Here is a 23703-nt window from a genome sequence, read left to right on the forward strand (position 1 = left end):
ATTTTGAATTCTGATTTTGCCATCCATTACAATCTTTCTAAAATTGTGAGACATCTGAAAATTCAGTAACTCTGCACCCAAAGATGTGACAAGTATGCAGATACTTACTCCAACTTCTGAGGTTCAGGGGCCAGTTATATCAGAAGGTGAAACCTTAATTATCCTGAAAGGGATTGAAGTGTGGAGGACTTTGTCACAGGCGAAAGCGTACTTCCGGCCTTGCACATGTCTGGGTCAAGGGGAAACTTACCCTTTGCCCTCTGAAGGTTTACTGAAAAATCAACTGGCAAAAGGCAGTTTATTAAGGGTAATGGCACACAAACTGATTAGCATGCACAGGGGAGGAAAATTACTCAGTGATTGCCGCACCACATGATGGGTACAAATGGTTCTAGACCCTTCTTCTTAGAGGAAAGGGAGATGGGGAAGTGTGGGCCATTTTGGGGGGTAGTAAATGATTTGTAAGGGAATTCAATGGGCTTGAAGAACATACAATGGCCTGAGACAAAGTCTGTTGGGCCTGCGGAGCAGACAATGGTTTGTGACAAAAGTCTGTCCAGTTGCATTGACAGACTTAGTCTTTCTTCCTGCGATATGAGTTCAGTTAACAAGACCTCAGGGAAGGAACCAGAGGTCACTTTTCTCTTTTTTGTAAGTCCACATGTTAGGCAGATAAGGGAACTTCAGAGAACAACTTCATCCTGTATTTCGGGAGAGACAGAGGATCGAGAGACAGGAGGCAGCGGGGTCAGAGAGAACTTGAGACCTCTTCTTCAGGTCAGCATGTCAGAGTGCCATATTTTGGGGTATTGGTTCCTGAGCCCCAACACAGAAATATTAGACTGGTGCAAAGTAATTGCAGTTTTTGCCACTAAAAGTAATGATGAAACTGCAATTACTTTTGCACCAACCTCATAGTTGGTCAGCTACTTCCGGTTCATTCCTGTCTGATCGGTGGGTGGGGGAGTCACAGTGGGACACCAGCCGTGGCAGGAAATGCCTTATGAGGAGTTGATAGGTTCACCCAGTTAGCAGTTAAAGAATCCTGCAGTCAAGGAAAAGACATCGATACAGATGTTTTTCACAAGGGTCCCTAAAAGGCAGTTTGTGAGCTGAAGTCTCACCGTTGTCCAGCATTAAAGACAAAGGCTCGAAACCAAGGGTCGCTTTCTGGACCCGGCTTGCCTAGTCACGAAGTTCTCATCTCAGCCACAAACCCTGGGAAGCCTCTGCAAAATTCCACGAACTGTATCAGGAGGTCAATGGGGCATCGCCCGTCAACTAGTGTACAGGAAAGGCACAAAAGGGTGGGACTCCCTAGGACGCTCTAGCTGCTGGGCACCATTTCCCTCCAGCAGTTAGAAAAATGGCTGCTGGAGAGCCCCAGAATATCTTCTGATCCTTCTTTCCGGATTGCATCTCACATAAATTCTTATCCTTTTATTGCCACCCCCCGCCCTTATGTACTCTGTAATCCAAACCAATAGCTTACCAGAAGGTCAATTAGAAAGAAAATCATCCCCATCCATCCCGATCGCCAAACAACATTAAGTTGGCTTAGATTTATTTGTTATTTACAAATTTTTTTGTTTTGGAGACACGGTCTCACTCTGTTGCCCAGGCTGGATTACAGTGGCACGATCTCAGCTCACTACAACCTCTGTCTCCCTGGTTTAAGTGATCCTCCCACCTCAGCCTCCTGAGTAGCTAGGACTACAGACATGCACCACCACACCCAGCTAATTTTTGTATTTTTTATAGAGATGGGTTTTCACTATGTTGCCCAGGCTGGTCTCAAACTCCTGGGCCCAAGTGATCTGCCTGCCTTCACCTCCCAAAGTGCCGAGATTACAGGCATGATCCACGGCACCCAGCCTTTAACTTTTTTTGAGACAGGGTCTTGCTCTGTTGTCAAGGCTGAAGTGCAATGATGTAATTCTGGCTCATTGCAGCCTCCACTTCCCAGGCTCAAGCAATTCTCAGTCTACCTTACCCTCCCAAGTAGCTGGGACCACAGATGTGCACCAACACGCCTGGCTAATTTTTTATGTATTTTTTAGTAGAGATATGGTCTCGCTATGCTGCCCAGGTTGGTCTCGAACTCCTGGGCTCAAGCAATCCACCTGCCTCGGCCTCTCAAAATGCTGGGATTATTTATTTATTTATTTATTTATTTTAAAAAGACCAAAATTTACTAAACTTTTGATGCCAGTGTCTCTGGTGGTAGAGTTATACAGGTTTTTATTTCCTTTATTTTTGCTAATCCACATTTTGGCCAAGAAAGGAAGAACAAAAAAAGGTTAAGTGACTAGCCTTTAAAAATATATAATTCGGCCAGGTGCAGTGGCTTGCACCTGTAATCCCAGTACTTTGGGAGGCCGAGGCAGGTGGATCACCTGAGGTCAGGAGTTTGAGACCAGCCTGGCCAACATGGTAAAACTCCATCTCTACTAAAAATACAAAAATCAGCTGGGCATGATGGTGCGTGCCTGTAGTCCCAGCTACTCAGGAGGCTGAGGCAGGAGAATCACTTGAACCCGGGAAGCAGAGGTTGCAGTGAGCTGAGATCACACCACTGCTCTCCAGCCTGGGTGACAGAGTGAGACTCCATCTCAAAACAAAAACATATAATTAGGCCAAATTTAAATTAGTGATGTTTTAATTTAAATTTGGCCTAATTATATCTTTTTAAAATTAAAAAAAATTTAACTTTACTCCTAATTTGTGTATTAAATTTGTCTCACTAGGAACCCAGAAAGAACAATATCTGGGAAAAGTAATACCAAGACCCACGCACACACTGGTTCTTGGACTTCCATTCTAGGTAGTGATCACTCTTATCTCTCATTTACAGCTTTGGGAGGATCCAAGGGGAATAGCTACTTCTGGATTCTGCTAAATATAGAACATCCCTGCTGTTCTTCAAAAGCAGCCACAGTGCAGAGCTACTGTTGGAAAAAAAGACCAACACTCATTTGTTCTGAAATGCAGGAACCCTGTTTTACCCTTTTTCTTTTCTTTTCTTTTCTTTTCTTTTTGAGACAGAGTTTTGCTGTTGTTGCCCAGGCTGGACACAATCTCCGCTCACTGCAACCTCTGCCTCCTGGGTTCAAGCGATTCTCCTGTCTCAGCCTCCCAAGTAACTGGGATTACAGGCGCCCACCACCATACCCAGCTAATTTTTGTATTGTTAGTAGAAATGGGGTTTCACCATGTTGGTCAGGCTGCTCTCAAACTCCTGACCTTAGGTGATCCAACCACCTCAGCCTCTCAAAGTGCTGGGATTAACAACGCCCGGCCCCGTTTTACCTTTTAAGCCCTGTTTTTCTCCTAACTTCTTGCACTAACATTTTCTTTGAAACAATCTCAGAATTTTAAAATGCTTAATGAAAGAAACCACTGATCTGGGGTATATTCTAATACTATACCCCAGAATGAAAATCCATATACAGGCATACCTCATTTGATTGTGCTTCACTTCATTGTGATTTGCAGATATTGTGTTTTTTACAAATCAAAGATTTGTGGCAACTCTAAGCAAGTTTATTCACGCTATTTTTTTTTTTTTTTTTTTTGAGATAGGGTCTCACTCTGTCACCCAGGCTGGAGTGCAGTGGTGCAATCTTGACTCACTGCAGCCTTGATCTCCTGGGCTCAAGCAATCCCTCCTGTCTCAGCCACCCCGAGTAGCTGGGACTACAGGCGTGGGCCACCACACCTGGCTAATTTTTTAATATTTTTAGAGACAGGTCCCACTATGTTGCCCAGGCTGGTCTCAATCTTCTGGGATCAAGTGATCCTCCTGCCTTGGCCTCCCAAAGTGTTGGGATTATAGGCGTGAGCCACCATGACTAGCTTGGTGCTATTTTTCCAACAGCATGTGCTCACTTCAGGTCTCTGAGTCACATTTTGGTACTTCTTGCAACATTTCAAACTCTTTAATCATCTGTTATGGTGACCCGTGATCTTTGATCTTTGATGTTACTACTGTTTGAACCATGCCCATAGAACACCATGAACTTAAAAACAATAAATGTTGTGTGTGTTCTGACTGCTCCACCAACCACCTGTTCCCTCGCACTCTGCCTCTCCCCAGGTCTCCCTATTCCCTGAGACACAACAGTATTGAAATTAGGCCAGTTACTAACCCTGCAATGGCCTCTAAAGTGTTCAAGTGAAAGAAAGGTGCACAGCACTCACTTTAAATAAACTAGACACGACTAAGCCTGGTGAGGAAGCCACGTTGAAAGCTGACATGGGTTAAACCTCTTGTGCCAAACAGCCAAGTTGTGAATGCAAAGGAAAAGCTCTTAAAAGAAATGAAAAGTGCTACCGCAGTGAACACACAAAGGATAAGAAAGCGAAACAGCCTTATTGCACATATGGAGAAAGTTTGAGTGGTCTGGATAGACCAATCTGGCCACAACATTCCCTTCAGCCAAAGTCTAATACAGAGCAAGGTGCTCTCTAATGAAAGCACTGTTGGAAAAAAAGACCAACACTCATTTGTTCTGAAATGCAGGAACCCCGTTTTACCTTTTTTTTTTTTTTGATACAGAGTTTCACTCTTGTTGCCCAGGCTGGAGTGCAATGGCACAATCTCCGCTCACTGCAACCTCTGCTTCCTGGGTTCAAGCGATTCTCCTGTCTCAGCCTCCCAAGTAACTGGGATTACAGGCGCCCACCACCATGCCCAGCTAATTTTTGTATTATTAGTAGAGACAGGGTTTCACCATGTTGGCCAGGCGGCTCCCAAACTCCTGACCTCAGGAGTTTGAGAAGGCTGAGAGGGGTGAGGAAGCTGAAGAAAGGTTTGAAGCTAGCAGAGGTTGGTTCATGAGGTTTAAGGAAAGAAGCCATCTCTATAACATAAAAAAGTAAAGCAGCAAGTGCTGATTTAGAAGCTGCAGCAAGTTAACCATAAGATCTAACTAAGATAACTGACGAAGGTGGCTAGAGTAGAGAACAGATTTTCAGGCTGGGCATGGTGTCTCACACCTGTAATCTCTACACTTTGGGAGGCTGAGGCAGGTGGATCACCTGAGGTCAGGAGTTCGAGACCAGCCTGGCCAACATGATGCAACTCTGGCTCTACTAAAAATACAAAAAATTAGCCAGGCATGGTGGTGCGTGCCTGTAATCCCAGCTACTCAGGAGGCTGAGGCAGGAGAATCGCTTGAACCTGGGAGGTGGAGGTTGCAGTGAGCCAAGATTGTCACTGCACTCCAGCCTGGGTGACACAGCAAGACTCCGTCTCAAAAACAAAACAAAAAACAAAACAAAAAAAAACAGATTTTCAGTGTAGATAATCTTCTGTTGAAGAAGATGCCATCTAGGACTTTCATAGCAAGAGAAGAGAAGGAGAAGTCAATGCCTGGCTTCAAAGCTTCAAAGGACAGGCTGACTCTCTTGTTACAGGCGAATGCAGCTGCTGAGTTAAAGTTGAAGCCAATGATCATTGAGCATTCTGAAAATCCTATGGCCCTTAAGAATTATGCTAAATCTACTCTGCCTGTGCTCTATACATGGAACAACAAAACCTGGATGACAGCACATCTGTTAGAGCATGGTTTAAAGAATATTTTAAGCCTACTGTTGAGACCTGCTGTTTAAGAAAAAAGATACCTTTCAAACTATTACTGCTCATTGACAGTGCAACTAGTCACCCAAGAGTTCTGATGAAGATGTACAAAGAGATTAATGTTGTTTTCATATGTAACACAATATCCATTCTGCAGCCCATCAATCAAGGAGTAATTTTGACTTTCAAGTCTTATTAAGAAATACATTTCAGGCCAGGCACAGTGGCTCATTCCTGTAATCCCAACACTTTGGGAAGCTGAGGCAGTCGGATTGCTTGAGCTCAGGAGTTCGAGACCAGCCTGGGCAACATGGCAAAACCCTGTCTCTACAAAAAATACAAAAAAAAAAAATTAGCTGGGTATGGTTGCACACTCCTGCAGTCCCAGCTACTGGGAAGGCTGAGGTAGGAGGATTGCTTGAGCCTCGGAGGCGGAGGTTGAAGTAAGCAGCAATCGTACCACTGCACTCCAGCCTGGGTGACAGAATGAGACCCTGTCTAAAAAAAAAAAAAAAAAAAAAAAAAATTCATAAGGCTATAGGCTATAGCTGCCAATAGATAGTGATTCCCCTGATGGATCCGGGCAAAGTCAATTGAAACCCTTCTGGAAATGATTCCTCACTCTAGATGCCATTAAGAACATTCATAATTAGCCAGGCACCGTGGCTCACACCTGTAATCCCAGCACTTTGGGAGGATGAGGCGGGCGGATCACCTGAGGTCGGGCGTTAGAGACCAGCCTGGCCAACATGGAGAAACCCCATCTCTACTAAAAATACAAAATTAGCCGGGCAGGCGTGGTGGCTCATGCCTGTAATTCCAGTTACTCAGGAGGCTGAAGCAGGAGAATTGGTTGAACCCAGGAGGCGGAGGTTGTAGTAAGCCAAGATCGCGCCATTGCACTCCAGCCTGGGCAACAAGAGCGAAACTCCGTCTCAAAAAAAAAAAAAAAAGAACATTCGTAATTCATGGAAGAAGGTTAAAATATCAACATTTATAGGGGTTTGGAAGAATTGATTCCAGTCCTCATGGATGAAGAGTTCAAGACTTCAGTGGAGGAAGTCACTGTGGATGGGGTGGAAATAGCAAGGGCACTAGCAGTGGAGCCTACAGATGTGACTGAACTGCTGCAATCTCATGGTCAAACCTCAACAGCTGAGGAGTTGTTTCTTACGGATGAATAAAGAGAGTGGTTTTTTGAGATGGAATCTAGTCCTGATGAAGATGCTGTGAACATCATTGAAATGACAACAAAGGATGCAGACTATCCCATAAGCCTAGTTGATAAAGCAGTGGCAGAATTTGGGAGGACTGACTCCAGTTTTGGAGGAAGTTCTACTGTGGGTCAAATGCTATCAAACAGCATTACATGTTGCAGAGACATCTTCCATCAAAGAAAGGGTCCACTGAAGTGGCAAACTTCATTGTTGTTCTATTTTAAGAAATTGTCACAGCCACCCCAACCTTCATCAACCACCACCCTGATCAGTCAGCAGCCATCCACATGGAGGCGAGACCCTCCACCAGCAAAAAGATTAGGACTCACTGAAGGCTCAAATAATTGTTAACATTTTTTAACAACAAAGTATTTTTAAATTTGGGCACGTATGCTTTTTTTTTTTTTAAAAACAGAATGCTGTTGCATACCTAATAGGCTACAGTATAGCTACACATAGCTTCTGTATACAGTGGGAAATCACAAAGTTCGTGGCCTGCTTTACTGCAGTGGTCTGGAACCGAATTTCCAGTATCTCCAGGGTATACCTGTACTTTCACTAACGCATATTTTCAAGATACTGATGGAAGCAGCTACCAATCAGGCACTCAGAAACAGCTTTACGAGTTTTCCAGACAGGTTCTGTGTCTTACACTTCTGTAATGCTATACTTTGGCACAAATACAACAAATAATAGTTCAGCTACACAAATGTGGTTTACCTAGATTTGTGGCTATAATTTTTCAAGTCTTCAGCAGTAGAGAACTCAAACTCACCCACCCCCATTTATTCCAGGATGGGCAGAAAGGTGTGGCAAGGAAAGTACCGAGTTCTGTAGAGGGAGAAAGTTACTTAACAGGGCACCATCCAATGAGAACTTTCCATTAATAATCTAACTTAGAAACTGAACAAAAGGATCTCTGTTCTTGTTATTCTTTTCTTTTTACCTTAAGCGCAGCTTGGCAGGTGCAAAGAGGAAGAGGAGAGAGAGACAAGAAATGCCAATTATGACTCAAATCCATATTCATTTATTTATTTTTGAGACAGAGTTTCATTCTTGTTGCCCAGGCTGAAGTGCAATGGCATGATCTCGGCTCACCACAACCTCCACCTCCTGGGTTCAAGTGATTCTCCTGCCTCAGCCTCCTGAGTAGCTGGGATTACAGGCACGCGCCACCAAACCCGGCTAATTTTGTATTTTTAGTAGAGATGGGTTTCTCCATGTTGGTCAGGCTGGTCTCGAATTCCCGACCTCATGTGATCCGCCTGCCTCGTCCTTCCAAAGTGCTGGGATTACAGGTGTGAGCCACCGTGCCTGGCTATATTCATTTGAACTGGGGGTTCAGGCTCTGAGCATGGGACCAGCCTGCCCTTTCTTGTAAGTCTTAGCTATTTCTAGTAACTCCCTGCTCTTCTGTCATTTCAAACCTATTTCCACTCAGAGCATATAAAATCTTGTAGGGTAATGAGTTCTACCAGTTAGTTTCCACTATTTTTGTTGTTTTCCATCTAAAGTTAGATTAAAACATAACATAAAATTATTAAAACTGTTATAGTTATTTCTTCAGCTATGTGTAAAATATTAAATATCTGACCATTGTGTGTATATTGTCTTTTTTAGAGATTTCTCTTCTGGCCGGGTGCAGTGTGGATCACACCTGTAATCCCAACACTTTGGGAGGCCAATGCGGGTGGATCACCCTGAGGCCAGGAGTTCAAGACCAGCCCGCCAACATGGTGAAACACCGTCTCTACTAAAAATACAAAAATTAGCCAGGCGTGGTGGAGTACGCCTATAGTCCCATCTACTTGGGAGGCTGAGGCATGAGAATCGCTTGAACCTGGGAGGCAAAGGTTACAGTGAGCTGAGATTACGTCACTGCACTCCAGCCTCAGGGACAGAGTGAGACGGTGTCTCAAATAAATAAATAAATAAATAAAATAAATCTCTTTTGAGAACTTATTTTTGGTTTTGGCAACTTTGCTTAGACTTTTACATAATATCCTGTTCTTAGTTCTGTTTAACCTCTTTAAACATCTAATGTATTATTTATCTCTTTCATACTGGCCTATTTTCTTGGATTTTTAGGTTTAAATTCTCCTTTTGGTTGACCCCACCAGCCCTCCTTCTTGAAGGTTGATTTTCTGCCAGGACTTGCAATTGTTAACTGTGGTTTCAAAGTTAGCAGCTTGCCCTGAGAAGTACTGGAGCCCCTGGGTTGTGGATGCACCGGACAGGATTATATGAGCCTCTGCAGAAGGTCTGTGGGCTTTACCTGTGCCAGATTCGTGTTTGTATTTTTAAATACTTTTAGATTTAGAAAAAAGATGCAAAAATGATTTAGAGGGTGTCAGGATACCTTTTACATAGCTTCCTCTAATATTAAAATCTCAATAACCATAATAAAGTTAGCAAAACCAATACATTAATCTTTGTACAATACTGTTAACTATAGACTTGATTTGGATTTCGCGTTTTCCCACTATATTCTCTTTTGTTGCTGCTGTCATTCCAAGATCCTATCCAGGATTCTGCGTCATTTAGTTGTTATATTCCACTGTGTTTTGAGTTCCTTTTCCAAGTTTTGTTTTTGTTTTTTTGAGACAGAGTTGCACTTTGTCACCCAGGCTGGAGTGCAGTGGCGCGATCTCGGCTCACTGCAACTTCTGCCTCCTGGGTTCAAGCAATTCTCCTGCCTCAGCCTCCCGAGTAGCTGGGATTACAGGCGCCTGCCACCACGCCTGGCTGATTTTTTTTTGTATTTTTATTAGAGATGGGGTTTTGCCATGTTGGCCAGGCTGGTCTTGAACTCCTGGCCTCAAGTGATCCACCTGCCTCGGCCTCCCAAAGTGCTGGAATTAAGGCGTGAGCCACAGCGCCCATCCCCTTTTCTAAGTTAAGGGGTTCTTGTTTTCTTGGGTTTTGTAAACAACTCCAGGGTTATCCTATTACCTTTCAAGACTGTGTGGACTTCGGTCTTCTCATCTTTCTCAATTGTGAGGCATTAATCTTTTAATTCCAAACTGAATTTGCTCTTAGTGGATTCATCCATTTGCTAAGTGGGTAGCAGTCAAACTACACTGAGTAGAAAGGATTGGCACAGGCAAAAAGGAGTGAAAACAAGTCTGCGAATTCTACTCACTGAATAGAGCACCTTCAACTTAATTTCTTGGACAATGAAAGTGAGGCAGGAAAATGGGGTCTGGAGTAGGGGATATAAGGCCGTGCCACAGTTCAGCTATGACAGAAAACATCCTCTCCATAGGGTGTACGCCAAGTAAATGACTGTGTGACTTTACTTAATCCTCTTCATTTACATAGGGCATACACCAAGTAACCAGTGGAAACCCCTAGAGGGTATTTAAACCCCCCACAAATTCTGTAACCGGGCCCTTGAGCCCCTATGCTCAGGCCCGCTCCCACACTGTGGAGAGTATTTTCATTTTCAATAAATTTCTTCATTCTTCCCTTGCTTTGTGTGTTTTGTCCAACTCTTTGTTCAAGACGCCAAGAACCTGGACACCCTCCACCAGTAACAAAAGTACTAGGTGTTCTCACCAGAGACGCAAAATTAGAGAACAGAAAGATCATCTCATCCAATGTTTCATGTTTTACAAACGAGAAAACTATCATGTTGCAAAGGCAATCAACAGAAAATATCACTTCGACACCAATTCATAGCATTTATTGACATTTCCATTTAAAATGCTAGGAAAGCTGTATAAATTGTAAACATGGAAACCAAATACTTGCATAAATTATTTCAAAAACTCTACAGCACATTAGAAAACAGTGCAGCTATTGAAGGATAGAAACATAAAACCGACAAATAGAAGGGAGGGGCCGATTATTAAATCACATACCCATACTGAGATTTCAGTGCCTATTTGAGACCAGCAAACCATGATTGTCAAGTTTAAGTTGCAGTATTGATGCCACAGGTGGCCTCAATTTGCTCTGCACATTTCGTACATTAACGCTCATAATCTAGGGATGAGTGTGCAGGAAGAGCCAGAAAAACATGGACCTTGACGAAGGAGGGAGAGACAAGTCAGTACCCCAGGGCAGCTCTGCCGAGCAATCTTTCCTGTTAACGCTAGCCAGGCCCCCTGCGTCCCAGAGATGCTCTGGAGGAGGGCAAAGTCGAGGGCGTTCCTAGTCCCCTTTTCTGAAACAAGTCCTCTGGTGCTTAGAGCAACTGAATGAATGGGTGGAGCCTCAATTCCTCTACTATCTCCCTCTTCTTTCCCCACATTTGCAGGAGGAACAGTACAGGATATGTGACTTGAACTTGGCCCTGTACTATTCCCAACTTGTACACTTAGGGAGTCAAGTTATGAATACTTGAAATCTGGTAAGTACAAGAAAGACTATTCGTGATGCTCCAAGTAGCTCAGAAAGCTTCTGTGTAATCAGGGACTGCAAGAGACTCAAGTCACTCAAAATTTCACCTCTATCCCTTTTACCTATTCACTTTTTTTTTTTTTTTCAGAGACAGGACCTCACCCTGCAGCCCAGGCTGGAGTGCAGTGGCGTGATCACAGCTCACTGCAGCCTCCAACTCATTGGCTCAAGCGATCCTCCAGTCTTAGCCTTCTGAGTAACTGGGACTACTGGCACATGCCACCACGCTCAGCTAATTTTTAAATTTTTTTTGTAGAGACGGAGTCTCGTTATGTTGCCCAAGCTGGTCTCAAACTTCTGCCTCAAGCGATCCTCCTGCCTCAGCCTCCCAAAGCGCTGAGATTAGAGGCTTGAGCCACCATGCCCAGCCTATTCACTCTTTCTTTAGAAATGTGAAGTGACCCCTGAAAAACCTGGAGGAAGAAGGAAAAGTAAGGATCCTGGATAAGTATCTACCCTGTGGGAAGCCATTTTAACTATACTGCATTAAGACATTCATTGCTTCTGTCACTTTCTTACTGGCTCCTAAGTTTGTTTCATGTTTCTAAAGGCATTTTATATTCTTTTCCTAAATTTCAATGCTGCCGTGTTTTAAGATCAATTATCAAGTCTACTGTCACACACACAAGCATGGACTTAGCAATGTACCATGATGTTGCAATTTCCAAGTCATCTTCATAGTGGAGAAAGTAGTCCTATTTAAACACTGACAATCACCTCCAAGAATATCAAAAGAAACCTGAAATGCACACACTCCTTGTTCATTAGGTAACAAGTGTTAAGTCTATCATATTTTATGAGTATGTTACAGCAGCTGCTCATAGAAACCCTGTTAGAACGTGTTAACATGTTAGATTAAATGTAAAAATGAAGTTCAGTTGACTATGCCATAGAAATGTGTTTTGTGTTCACATGCTCTGTCTGCTGGTACAGAAGTGGACTTCCTCCGGCTCCTGTCCAGGGCAAATGTGGATAAGCAGGCTCTAGTACTGGCGCTAGAACCTTGCTCCAGAGGTAGAAATGACCATGGTGAAAACTCCACTTGAGCTCAAGTTTGCGTGGGAGTTAAGACTGGAGTCCTCCTACCCCTGTGCCCAAAACCTTACCCAGCTTTCCTTCCAAACGACAAATTCATTCATGTCTGAGAATCTAGTGTGAAAGGAATGAGAGAGACTTATGTAATAACTAATTTGTGAATTACTGCCAATGCACTGCAAATCAGTGTCCGAATGACTGGCTTGGTCACTGGAACACTTAGAAAGAAGTTGTGCAAATGAAGGAACGCTGAACCTGTCCACGGGAAACGAGGGACTCCTATAGCACAGAACTGCTTGCTGGTTTTAGCCCAAAGCCTTTAGCGCCTACCTTCACCTGTGCTTTGCTTCACAGTCCGCATGCCAGGAAAGATCTGGCCGGCAAACACCCACTGCTTAAAAGTCATCTGCCACCCAAATTAAAACACTATGAAATTAACAAAATTTGGAGAAAAACGTGTAGGTAGCAGTAAAGAAGCTGAATATAGACAGACAGACAGACAGACAGATAGATAGATAGATAAACCCACCATGCTCCATAAAGGATTTGGCATGGCCAAACGGCTGCTTGAGATCTGCTCTAAATAATGACCTCAGTGTCATTCTCATCATTTTCGTCCTCTTCCCTTGCCTCCCCCACACTGGAGCACTTCCTCTGTAGATCTTCACAGCCCTGGTCATTTCCTTGCTGTATGACTGCAAAAGCATCCTTCCAGCACCTCTTCCTTCTCTTCTAAAACTCCCTCAATAGTGCAGTTGGGGATTCTGTCCCCATACTAAAGCGGGTCAAGATCATTTTCAGTGACAGCTTCACTCCTTCCCTATAGCCTTTCCCAGGCCCACTCTCAGCTCTTCCTTCCACGCCATTTGCCTGGGTAGCTGCCCTGCCTTCAAAGTCACTTCAGAAGTTGACGTCTCCCCAAGATATTGCATTTCCAAACACGCAACTTCCGCAACTTCTTCTGGGTGCCTAATGCATTTATGTCTTTTGAATGAATTTTTTTCCTTTTGAGACAGTCTTGCTCTGTTGCCCAGGTTGGAGTATAGTGGTGCAATCTCAGCTCACTGCAACCTCCGTCCCCCGGGTTCAAGCAATTACCGTGCCTCAGCTGGGACTACAGGCATGCGTCACCACACCTGGCTAATTTTTGTATTTTTTTTTAGAGACGGGGTTTTGCCACGTTGCCCAGGCTGGTTTTAAACTCTTGATCTCAAGTGATCCACCTGCCTTGGCCTCCCCAAAGTGCTGGGGTTACAGGCGTGAGCCACTGCGCCTGATCTCTTCGAATGAATCTTATTGATGCTTAAACCATGTTATTTATCGGTATCTTCCATCTTCTATACCCACTCATGCTATCTTAGATTCTAAATTCTCAGAAGGCAAGGCTCATGTCTGCTGGCTTATTTGGTGCCAGAGACACCAGAAAGTTGGGATTGCGCTTAATAAACGCAATCGGAAAATTGGTGAAGGAAGTGAATTTAAAGCAAAATGGGAGTGAGGAAACTGAGTCACACCGAGCTTTCAGTTTTGCTCATTACCCATGTGTGAACCCATTCACCGCAGGAGCTCAGCGTTTCACATCGCTCATCCTAGGGCGTCCATATAGACAGCATGCTACATTTTCACAGTGCTTTATGCTCCCTCCTCACGGGACATCTGCACACATGATCACATCTGATTCTCACAACTAGGGAGCCTGGGAGGTGGCGGGGGGGAGGTCTGTTCTTGTTTGGCTGATGGGGAGAATGAAGTTCAGAGAAGGAACCAGACACAGTCAGTGAATGACAAGGTAGACTCTGAAAAAAAAAAATCATTTCTCCAAACATTCTGACTCAAATTTACAGCTTGTGTTACCACTAGAACTTTCAAAATAGGAAAAAAGAATAGACATAAAATTCAACTGTTCATTGTAGAGTGCTTCCATAAACGGACTCCAAAGCCACACGCTGTCAATGCGAGGACCCTTCCTTTCAGTGGATGACATGAACTGAATGTCTGAAGACCGCTAGGGTACGGTGCTGCTCACACAGCTAGTTTGTTCTGAGTTTGGTGACTGGTAAAACTGTTGTGGCAGGCGTCGAGAGGAAGCAAGTACAAACTGCGTGTGCTTTATGACCACCAACAGAGGGCTGGTGATCCGGGGGCCTGCTCACACCACACCATAACCACCAGCTGTTTACTATACGTCATCTTTGGTCTTGACATCTCTTTAAAGGTGTATTGTTTCTAAGAATAAAAATACACTTAAAATCCCCTTATGGTAGTTTGAAAGACATCAAAATGCTTTTACAGTCAGCCCAATTTGAAACAGAACCCTCTTTCTGCAACGCTCAAAGGAGGTCACCATTTTTAGCACACTCTATGTGCAAGCCCGTATGGCCCCGAGCAGAACTGGGAGAGAAGGGGCCATTTATCCCATTTGCTGTCACACGATTTGAATTCATTACAAGGTGTCCATAATAAAATTCTGCTTGGATATCTGAAATTCTTAATAAGATATTCAGGAAACCTGGTATTTTTGAGTGACATACAAAGAGAATCGTTCAGTTTGGGGACAGTCGGGTATTAAACCAAAACCAAGACATCAAGCCCAGAAGGGGGAATTCTCTCCAAAGCTCCTTGGAGCCTCTGAGGATCGCCTGATAAGATGCTGCTGGTCCTTTATTTAAAGTCCTTGAGAGACTTACTCTCCTGCACTCCTTCTCTTTCAGAGGTGTCCAGATGAAAATTGGCTACATGTTAACTTCCCAGAACCAACTTTCCTCGTATTGTAAGACTCTAAATCTGTACCACAGGCTTCATTAATGAATGGCTGAAACATGGTTTTGAAATCCAGTGATTACACTTTGGAAACCTGTTTTAGCTGTTTCAGGGGTCTTAAAACTTGACACAGATACACAGGTTTTGATTAGTCAGAGCCCCAAATTCTATAGCCCCTTATCTGTTATTTAATGAAAAGTACAGTCATGCACACATCAGGATGTTTTGGTCAATGACGGTCTACATATTGATGGTAGTCCCATAAGATTATAAAATTGTATTTTTACCATACCTTTTCTATGTTTAGATACACAAATATTTATCATTGTGTTCAATACAGTAACATGCTGTACAGGCTTGTAGCCTAAGAGGAATAGGCCATGCCACACAGCCCAAGTGTGTAGTAGGCTATATACCATGTAGGTTGTGTAAATACAATCTAGGATGTTGGCACAGCAACAAAACAGCCTAATGACACATTTCTCAGAACGCATCCCCATCATTAAGCAATGCATGACTGTCTTCATTGATCTAATAAAAACAGGTTAATAGTGAAAATCTCTTAGCTAAGCCTGCTTTTCTTCTGAGTTTCACTCAGGTACCAGAAAACAGAACAGCCCTTGCCACTGTTTTCTTTACCATTATTTGGAAAGTGGGGGAAATGTTTACATCAGGAGTAAATCTTAAGCGAGATGATCCCCTCTTAGCCCAAAGAGCATAAGACAATTTTAATAGCCACTCGACAGAATAATAGCACAATAAAATCAGGAATGAGAAGCAACTCTCTCCTTTCCCTTGTGGTCTCAAAGCTCTTTTACATTTCTTGATTCATTACAGAGAGGGTGAACTGAACTCAATTTCATTTCCAGGCTCTGAACACAGGGAATGTGACTGGTAGGGATGTATGTATAACAATTTGGTGGTGCTGGGAATTATTAAATAACTTTTGCTTACAGAAGATTTCTCATTTAGACATAATTTGTGAACAAATCAACAGCAAAGTGGAAGAAAGGATCAGTTAGGACCTCTTGAAAGCCTCATTCTACAGGATTGGCTTTAGCGATCGGTGCTGAACTGGGACGTGACCAGGAGTCGTGTGTGCCCAATTAAGAAACAGCAAATACAATGAAGAACGTAGATCTAAACTTTGATCTGTATTTTGGATAATCAAATAAATATAAAGCTTTTTGCCCCACTTTGGGAGGGATTTTTTTTTTTTCTAGAACAAAATGAAACCTTCAACATATTCTTCCACTGAAAAAGCCAAAGTTGCATTTCAGACATGAAGGTGAAGGGCCCTTGGAGCTGTAGCACCAGAAGAAGGAGGAAGAATGCGGGTGATGGCTTCGTTTGGAGTCATCAGGCTCTACAACCTATCATTTGGTTTCTCACTAGTAGCTTTTTAAAATTCCCGAACAGTCTTAGTATTCTTGTTGTTAATGTTACTATTAAAATAAGTTCCTATGGAGCAAAAGAGAAAAATCGAGCTGTTAATAAAATGTCTTCAAACCTCTTCTCAGAAAACAAAGCAGCAGGTTCATCGTACACGTACCAGTCTCAATCCCACGGAAACGCTTGGTTCCTTTCATCCCTATGCTGTCTATACAGTTTAATCTCTGCCTTTAAAAAAGAGACGAATGCAGTCATTTTGTTAGCTTAGGTTTGAGTTTTGTTTTTGTGAAGTGCTGCTGGCTTTTGGCCAAAATACATATATTTCAGCTGAACCCAAGTGGTCAGACAATTGCCAGCCCAGTGAAAGGCTCATGAGCTGTCACACGACGTATGGCATCTTCTAAATTGCAACTTGTTCCCTCCCTTGGGCAAGCTGCCCAGGAGTTGCTCCTTCCTCTTCCAAACACCCACTCAGTTGATTTCCTTTTGGTCTTGCTTCCACAGGAAGCGGATACTTGGCAAATCTGCGAGGCGAGGCCGATCAGCTGTGGAAGTTCTGCACGGTGCTCTGTTTCTGGGAGAGCCGGAGGAGCTCCTCGCGGATCGCTTTGATGAGAGAGGCTGAGGAGTGGCCGGGCTGGAGGTCTTCCGTGGAGCTGGTGGGGTAACCTAGCCCAGGGCCCTGCAGTCCCCGGTGGGGGAGGTTCCCGGAAGGAGCTGAGGGCTCCCTGCCTGAAGTCCTTGGCACCTGAAATAGCGGTGAAGAAGAATACTCTTGATGTCCAAGCATGTGTGTCTGAAAAACATGGCAAACGTCACTGCACTTCCTACGGAAGAATAAGCCGAAACATCAAATGCAAACTGGCTTTAGGAAGGTTCCCAGGACTGCCCATGTCCATCCACCAACTCAGCCCTCCAACAGGGCCCTGCTGCCTATGCCGCAGGTGAGGGGTGAAGACACCAGGGGGCTGGAGAGAACAGAAGGGAGGGAGGCTGGAGAGAACAGAAGGGAGGGAGGCTGGAGTGCCTCATGAGGTGAAAGGTTGGGTGATATCTGAGAGCTGAAGGAGGTTAAGCGGATCCACACAAGGCTGACAAGGGGAACAGCTGCCTCTGCCCTGGACTGGAGCCCACGCAACCATCTTCCGCCTTATCTAGCTGCCATCTGTCTCCTATCTCTGTGTGTGTCTACTGAGGGCTCTGCAGAGCCTTGTCTTTAAAAACTTATCTGCACTAAAGCGTAAAATAGTTTTGCTGATATCTGCAGCACAGAGATTAACTTGGCAGTAGTTTCACAAGAATTATTACACTTTTCAGATTTTTTTTTCATGTTTCTTCCCCCCAGTGGAAAAAAAAATGTCTCTTTGCATTTACATGTAAGAGTACTTAAATCTGCATATTAAAAAACATGCTAGGGCCAAGTTATTCGTGAGCCAAACATGGCATTCCAGCTCTAGGTTCTTTCTACGCTTCACTTCTCCAAATAGTGACCGAGCAGTGCTCCAAAGTGGATGTGACAGGAAAACCTTAACACCCCATGCCAGGCATGGTGGCTCATACTTATAACCCCAATCCTTTGGGAAGCCAAGGAGAGAGGATTGCTTGAGGCCAAGAGTTCAAGACCAGCCTTGCCAACACAGTGAGACCTTGTCTCCATTTTTTCAAAAAACAAAACACCAAAACCAACCCCAAACACCTCATGAAGCTAAGGCTAGGCAAAATGAAGGCAAAAAAAGAGAAATGGCAGCAAACTTAAAGCAGATACCTGAGACTCTAAGTATAACAACGTCTCTTTTAGGGAAGCGCCTTATTCTAAAGTTAATGTCCTTTCACTAGGTAAGAGCATCCAGCCATGAAAGGAATTGAGTGTGTCTGTTGGGAAGGCACAGAAATGCAATGGGCGCAGTAGCATAACAATAAGGAGAAAACAAAAAGTAATATTCTGGGTGGTATTTTCAAACTTCACTAATTTATCCCCCCAGGATATACAGTTCTTAAGCAAATGAAAGCACTTGTAGGAATTACCGATGCTCATATTGAGTGAGTGAACAGAAGTCTCAAAAAGAAAACCTGTGCCTTAAAATGTCCCCAACTGTGTGCTTATTACAAAATTACCTAAGCATGGTCATAATACAAATGACGTTAACAAACCCACAATGAAACACAAATGCTGTGGAAGAGCATGAATATTTATAGAGCAATCCCACCAAACAAGAACTCCAGAGGTGTCACCTATAGATTCAAATTTACTACTGAAAGCTTGAACTCTGCCTCAAGAAAAATTATGTACTTCCTAAAAGCTAGATGCTAAAAACTGTAAGCCAAAACACAAGCAAGGCGGGAAAACGTGAGAGAGATTAAAACTTTTTTAAATGTAGGTTTTAAAAAGGGACCCCCCCCCAAGCAGAAGCTGCTAAATTGAGGGATTATGTCTATTTTTTTTTTTTTTTGAGACAGAGTCTCACTCTGTCACCCAGGCTGGAGTGCAGTGGCACAATCTCGGCTCACTGCAACCTCCACCTCCCAGGTTCAAGCAATTCTCTTGCCTCAGCCTCCCAAGTAGCTGGGACTACCAGCACCCGCCACCACGCCCGGCTAATTTTTTTTTGTATTTTTAGTAGAGATGGGGTTTCACTATGTCGGCCAGGCTGGTCTCGAATTCCTGACCTCGTGATCCACCCGCCTCGGCCTCCCAAAGTGCTGGGATTACAGGTGTGAGCCACCGCACCTGGCCTATGTCTAAATTTTAAATGATGACCCGAACGGAAGATACTCACGGCCTCTCTTCGTCCCGCTTCGTCCTCCCCGTACGAAGGCCAGCCTGGCCCCCCATACTGGCTGCCTCTGCTTGATGGGATTTCCACCGGCTGAGCTCCGATTCTGCTGGCAATCCCCACCTGTGTCAGGTGCTGGATCTGGGAGCCTAGAAGGAACACGGTGGAGTGGCCTGGTCAACATGATATAGGAGAGTATGGCTGCTGAGGAAGACACTGTCAGCTCTGACCACTACCTTCCTTAAGGACAAGGGATCAGAACTTGGTACCAGTTCTATCTCCAGAAATCTCACCTCAACTGCCATACTGTCAGCATTTCCTGAGGGTCCCATAGGTAGGGAAATGCACCACGAAGCGGTAGGGAAATGTACCACGAAGCACCGTGGACCAAGCAATAAAAATAAACGGATAAAAGAAGAAAATCCCTATGCAAAAAAGTCTGAAACAGAATTCTTGACTCCATGTCATTCAACCCTAAGCCTAAGTCTGTCCCCCATTTCACCCTCCCCATTTCCACCCAGGGCTGTGCAGCTCTACTTGCTCAGATCTAAAAACCTATACTCTATGCCCCACTCCTTTCCTGCGCATTTCCTACCAGCCCATCAGAAAGCCCGCGGGCTCCTCTCCTGAAGCACTGCGTGAGGGTGACCCCTCCTCCCTGTGAGCACAACAGCCCCAGTGGAACCACTATCCCACTCCTGATGCAACTGTTTGCCCAAGGGTTCCCCATGTCTAGTCATGGTGTATTCCCTCCAAAACACCCTGTCAGAAGACACTGTCAGCTCTGACCACTGCACTCCTTAAGGACAAGGGATCATGACTTGGTACTAGTTCTATCTCCAGAAATGGCATTTCCTAAGAGCAACAGACCATGAGCTTCTTGGTTCCTGGACTCTGATTTTCTTTTAATTCAGAGGCTGACAGTGATGCCCTTATTTTCGTGGCTAGCCATTAGGACTGGGGATAAACGGTACCACAGAAGGTACTTCCATTCATCTCTGTGGCAGTTACCAACAAGGAGCAGCTCATTTATTAAGAAAGGGGTGAAAGGTTTGGGAGCCACCATGAAGCTGAAGCCTGGCTCTTTCTTGCTTGTGGCTTCGAGATTCACAAGGAGCTGGATATACAATATGCTTATTTTTTTTTCCTTAAAAGGCAGGAGATGTATCTATTTAAATTCAGCATATTAAAGTATATTTTCATTATAACTCATATTGTGTCTGTAATGTAGCCACAATACAATTAAAACCACTCCCCCAGCCTCACTGGTGCCGTGAGCTGATGGCAGAGCCAGAGGACTCTCTAGAGCTAATTACCCTCCTATACCCAGACATCTACAGCCTCCTGTGGCTATGGAAGCCAGGTAATACACAATGTTTTTCTCCCTCATCAACTTCTGTCGTATGGAAATACACCTATACTGCAAATTAAGGGTGAAAAAAGTGATCCTTAAAAACCGTGAAATAGAATACTTATTTCCAAATTTGGAAATTTCATCAAATTCACCAGTGATGCTCAGACTGGAACCACAAAGACTCCAAGCGTCCACAGCTAAAGGAGGCACCTCCTCCACCTTTAAGTCTATTCCTACTCTAGTTGTCTAATTAACAACCTCAGTTCTCTCAATTCTTTATTTTAAGAGATGGGGTCTCACTATGTTGGCCAGGCTGGTCTTGAACTCTTCCTAGCCTCAAGTGATCCTCCCACTTTGGCCTCCCAACATGATGGGATTATAGCTGTGAGCTACTGGACCTGACCAACAACCTCGATTAATCAACCACATTAAAAAGAAAAGAACTCTTCAATGGTTTTATTTGGATATTTAATGATAACTAAAAATCAGGCGAAGTTGTCCTGGCTCTGGGCACGGCAATGCACTCTACTGGAGCACTGGGTCAGTTACTGAAAAACCCTAATGGTATTAAAATGATCAGGACAACTGACACTCCTTGCCCAACAGGCGTTGTTTGAGCAAATCTTGCAAAATGCTACAAGAGCAGCGCAGTGTTCCCTATTTCCAAAGGCTCAACCAACTGCACAGGGAGAAAAGCACACCTTCTGTGTAAAGCCACTCCAGTAGCTGAAATCATCATTCGGTAGGATTTTGTATCCTGTGTTGTTCACTTAACATACTGCACAGGCTTCCCCCATGAGTCAGCATTGAGCCCAGCAAGCCGGGGTTTGCATTCCAGCTCAGCCATCGACAAGCCATGTGACCCTGAGCAATGGGCTATGGCTACCACTGAGCCTTGATTCCTTACTTCTCCAGCAGGAATAAAAAATCTACCTCAGCCAGGTGCAGTGGCTAACGCCTGTAATCCTAGCACTTTGGGAGGCTGAGGCAGGCGGATCACCTGAGGTCAGGAGTTCACGACCAGCCTGGCCAACATGGCGAAACCCCGTCTCTACCAAAAATACAAAAATTGGCTGGACGCAGTGGTGGGCGCCTGTGATCCTAATCCCAGCTACTCGGGAGGTTGAGGTAGAAGAATCACTTGAACGCAGGAGGCGGAGGTTGCAGTGCGCCGAGATCGTGCCACTGCACTCCAGCCTGGGCGACAGAGCAAAAACTCCGTCTCAAAAAAAAAAAAAAATCTACCTCAGAGGGTTATTTCAAGGATTAAAAGACATAAAACAGATCAAGCGTCAAACACATAGGAGGCAACTGGTAAATCTCAAATCCCCCTTTTCTGGCTTTTTATGACCTCTTCATCTTAAGTAGCTGCAGGATTTACTCAAGGATGCCCTTACTACTGAGTATCTGGGGAAACTAACAACGCTTTGCTATTATGCAAACAATGCTGTGATAAATATCTTGGCATATGTCTTTTTCCCCCAATATTTTGGATTTTAGGAGAGTGAGCCTGGATTTCCAGAACTGGAATTACCAAATCAAAGGCTCTGTAAGTCCTACTGCCAAACTGCCTTCCAAAAATTTAATAATTTATGCCACCACTGAAAATAATAGTGACAATAGTCATGGCAGCTAATATTTATTGAAAGTTTATGCTATGCTAGGCACTATTTTGGGCACTTCTGTCATCTTGTTTTATCAGCTAAACAACCAAGGAGGTAAGTACGAATATTCCCAGTACATACAGATGAAGAAACTGGATGCTAACTTTACCATACCACATTATTATAAAAATAATTTCATGATTGAAACGGTGCATTATGGTGTTAATTTGCAATTTTAAAATAATTTAAAAACTGGACCTTCTTCCTCCTCCCACTGATCTTTTCAGGTTGGTCCACTTAATTTATATGAGGTATCTTCTACAATAAAAATACTTCTTGATCGTGAGGTGCTGTAAATTTCTCCTAGGTACTATTTTCTTTTTTTGAAAATAATTGGCAATTTTCAGACAAATACACGCTTCATAATTTTCTATAGTTAAAAAGGTAATCCTTCTAATAGATCTTAACATTTTCCATTACACGTTTTTACATAATTTCATCTAATAGAAATTTAAAAATAATTTCCTTTTGAATGTTATCAAACATGTATAATTTCTATATTCGTTCAGATTTTAAACTAAAAATAAATACATCTGAATTTTGCTTAGTATGCATGCCATGTAGGGAGGTTCAAATACCTAAAATTAGCAGGGGAATCAAGACTCACTGCAAAGCAAAGCACCTGTAAAGTTCAGGAAAACCTATAAGATTCCAGGATACATTATTTGTTTTGCTGACTAATAGATAACGCAAAATAATTTCCTAGAAAAACCATAATGAAAAAATATCCACCAATTATTCCAAATTTGGAATTGGCTTAAACTACTTGCTTTTGTTTTGTTTTGAGATAGAGTTTTGCTCTGTCACCCAGACTTTGAGAGTTGTTCATTACAAGCTGAAAAAAGCACCTTCTTGAAAACTAACTCTTGTTTTCATGCCATCCAAAGTGCTCAGACCTAGATCTTTCCATTTACAGTGAGGATTTGGAAACATTTTTCCTGGAGGAAGCGTGCCGTAAACTTCACATGAAGGGCCTAGTTCCAGAGCCAATCAGCAGACAGCAGCTTTGGGAGCTTGGCCTCTCTCTCTCCTCTCTCTCTCCTCTCTCCACCTCCATCTCAGTCAGGATCTGAGGGGAAACAGCCCTGAACAGCGGCAGAGGCCACTGCACACTGACACTCTGAGACGCCTAAAATAAAGTTTCTTTCAATTTAGCCAAAAAGTAAATGTCCCATAACTCAGAAATGGAAGCTAAACAGCCACATATACCTGTGGTACCCCCGACAGGCCGAGGCCGGGCCACCGACGGCATCTCCTCCGAGTAGATCCCTCTGGCAGCAAATGGGGCTTCGGCGGAGGCCTGTGGCTGCTGGGGGTCAGGGGGCACCAGCTCTGAAGACTGCAGCAAACCGGGGCCAAAACCTGGTCTGAAGGCAAAGCAAACCAGCACATCAGGACTCCATTGCACCCTGGCCTTGGTATTCCATGAGGTCCACCCCCAACCTTACAGAAGGTAACACTTATTTGTCTACCTGCTTAGCCATCTCCTCTCCTGGACAGGGACGAGATGTTTCTCCTGCTC

General features: G+C 43.8%; 1 protein-coding gene across 2 annotated transcripts in view; it reads right to left on the reverse strand.

Moving 5' to 3' along the window:
- KIAA1549 (KIAA1549 ortholog) overlaps positions 1-23703 on the reverse strand; it is a 117100-nt gene that overhangs the window by 13713 nt on the left and 79684 nt on the right. Inside the window, exons 17-20 of one of the 2 annotated variants that reach the window (XM_058427098.1) lie at positions 23391-23548; positions 19167-19312; positions 16550-17185; positions 16128-16458 (exon numbers count right to left, since the gene is read on the reverse strand). In XM_058427098.1, coding sequence (XP_058283081.1) covers positions 16931-17185; positions 19167-19312; positions 23391-23548 — 559 coding nt within the window. In that variant the 3' untranslated portion in view covers positions 16128-16458; positions 16550-16930. Of the gene's footprint in view, positions 1-16127; positions 16459-16549; positions 17186-19166; positions 19313-23390; positions 23549-23703 lie in introns of those variants that run through there. The other variant, XM_058427099.1, reaches the window with a different exon arrangement.

This window comes from Hylobates moloch, unplaced genomic scaffold (genome assembly GCF_009828535.3).
Source record: "Hylobates moloch isolate HMO894 unplaced genomic scaffold, HMol_V3 SCAFFOLD_1, whole genome shotgun sequence".
In the NCBI taxonomy this organism is placed as follows: domain Eukaryota; kingdom Metazoa; phylum Chordata; class Mammalia; order Primates; family Hylobatidae; genus Hylobates; species Hylobates moloch.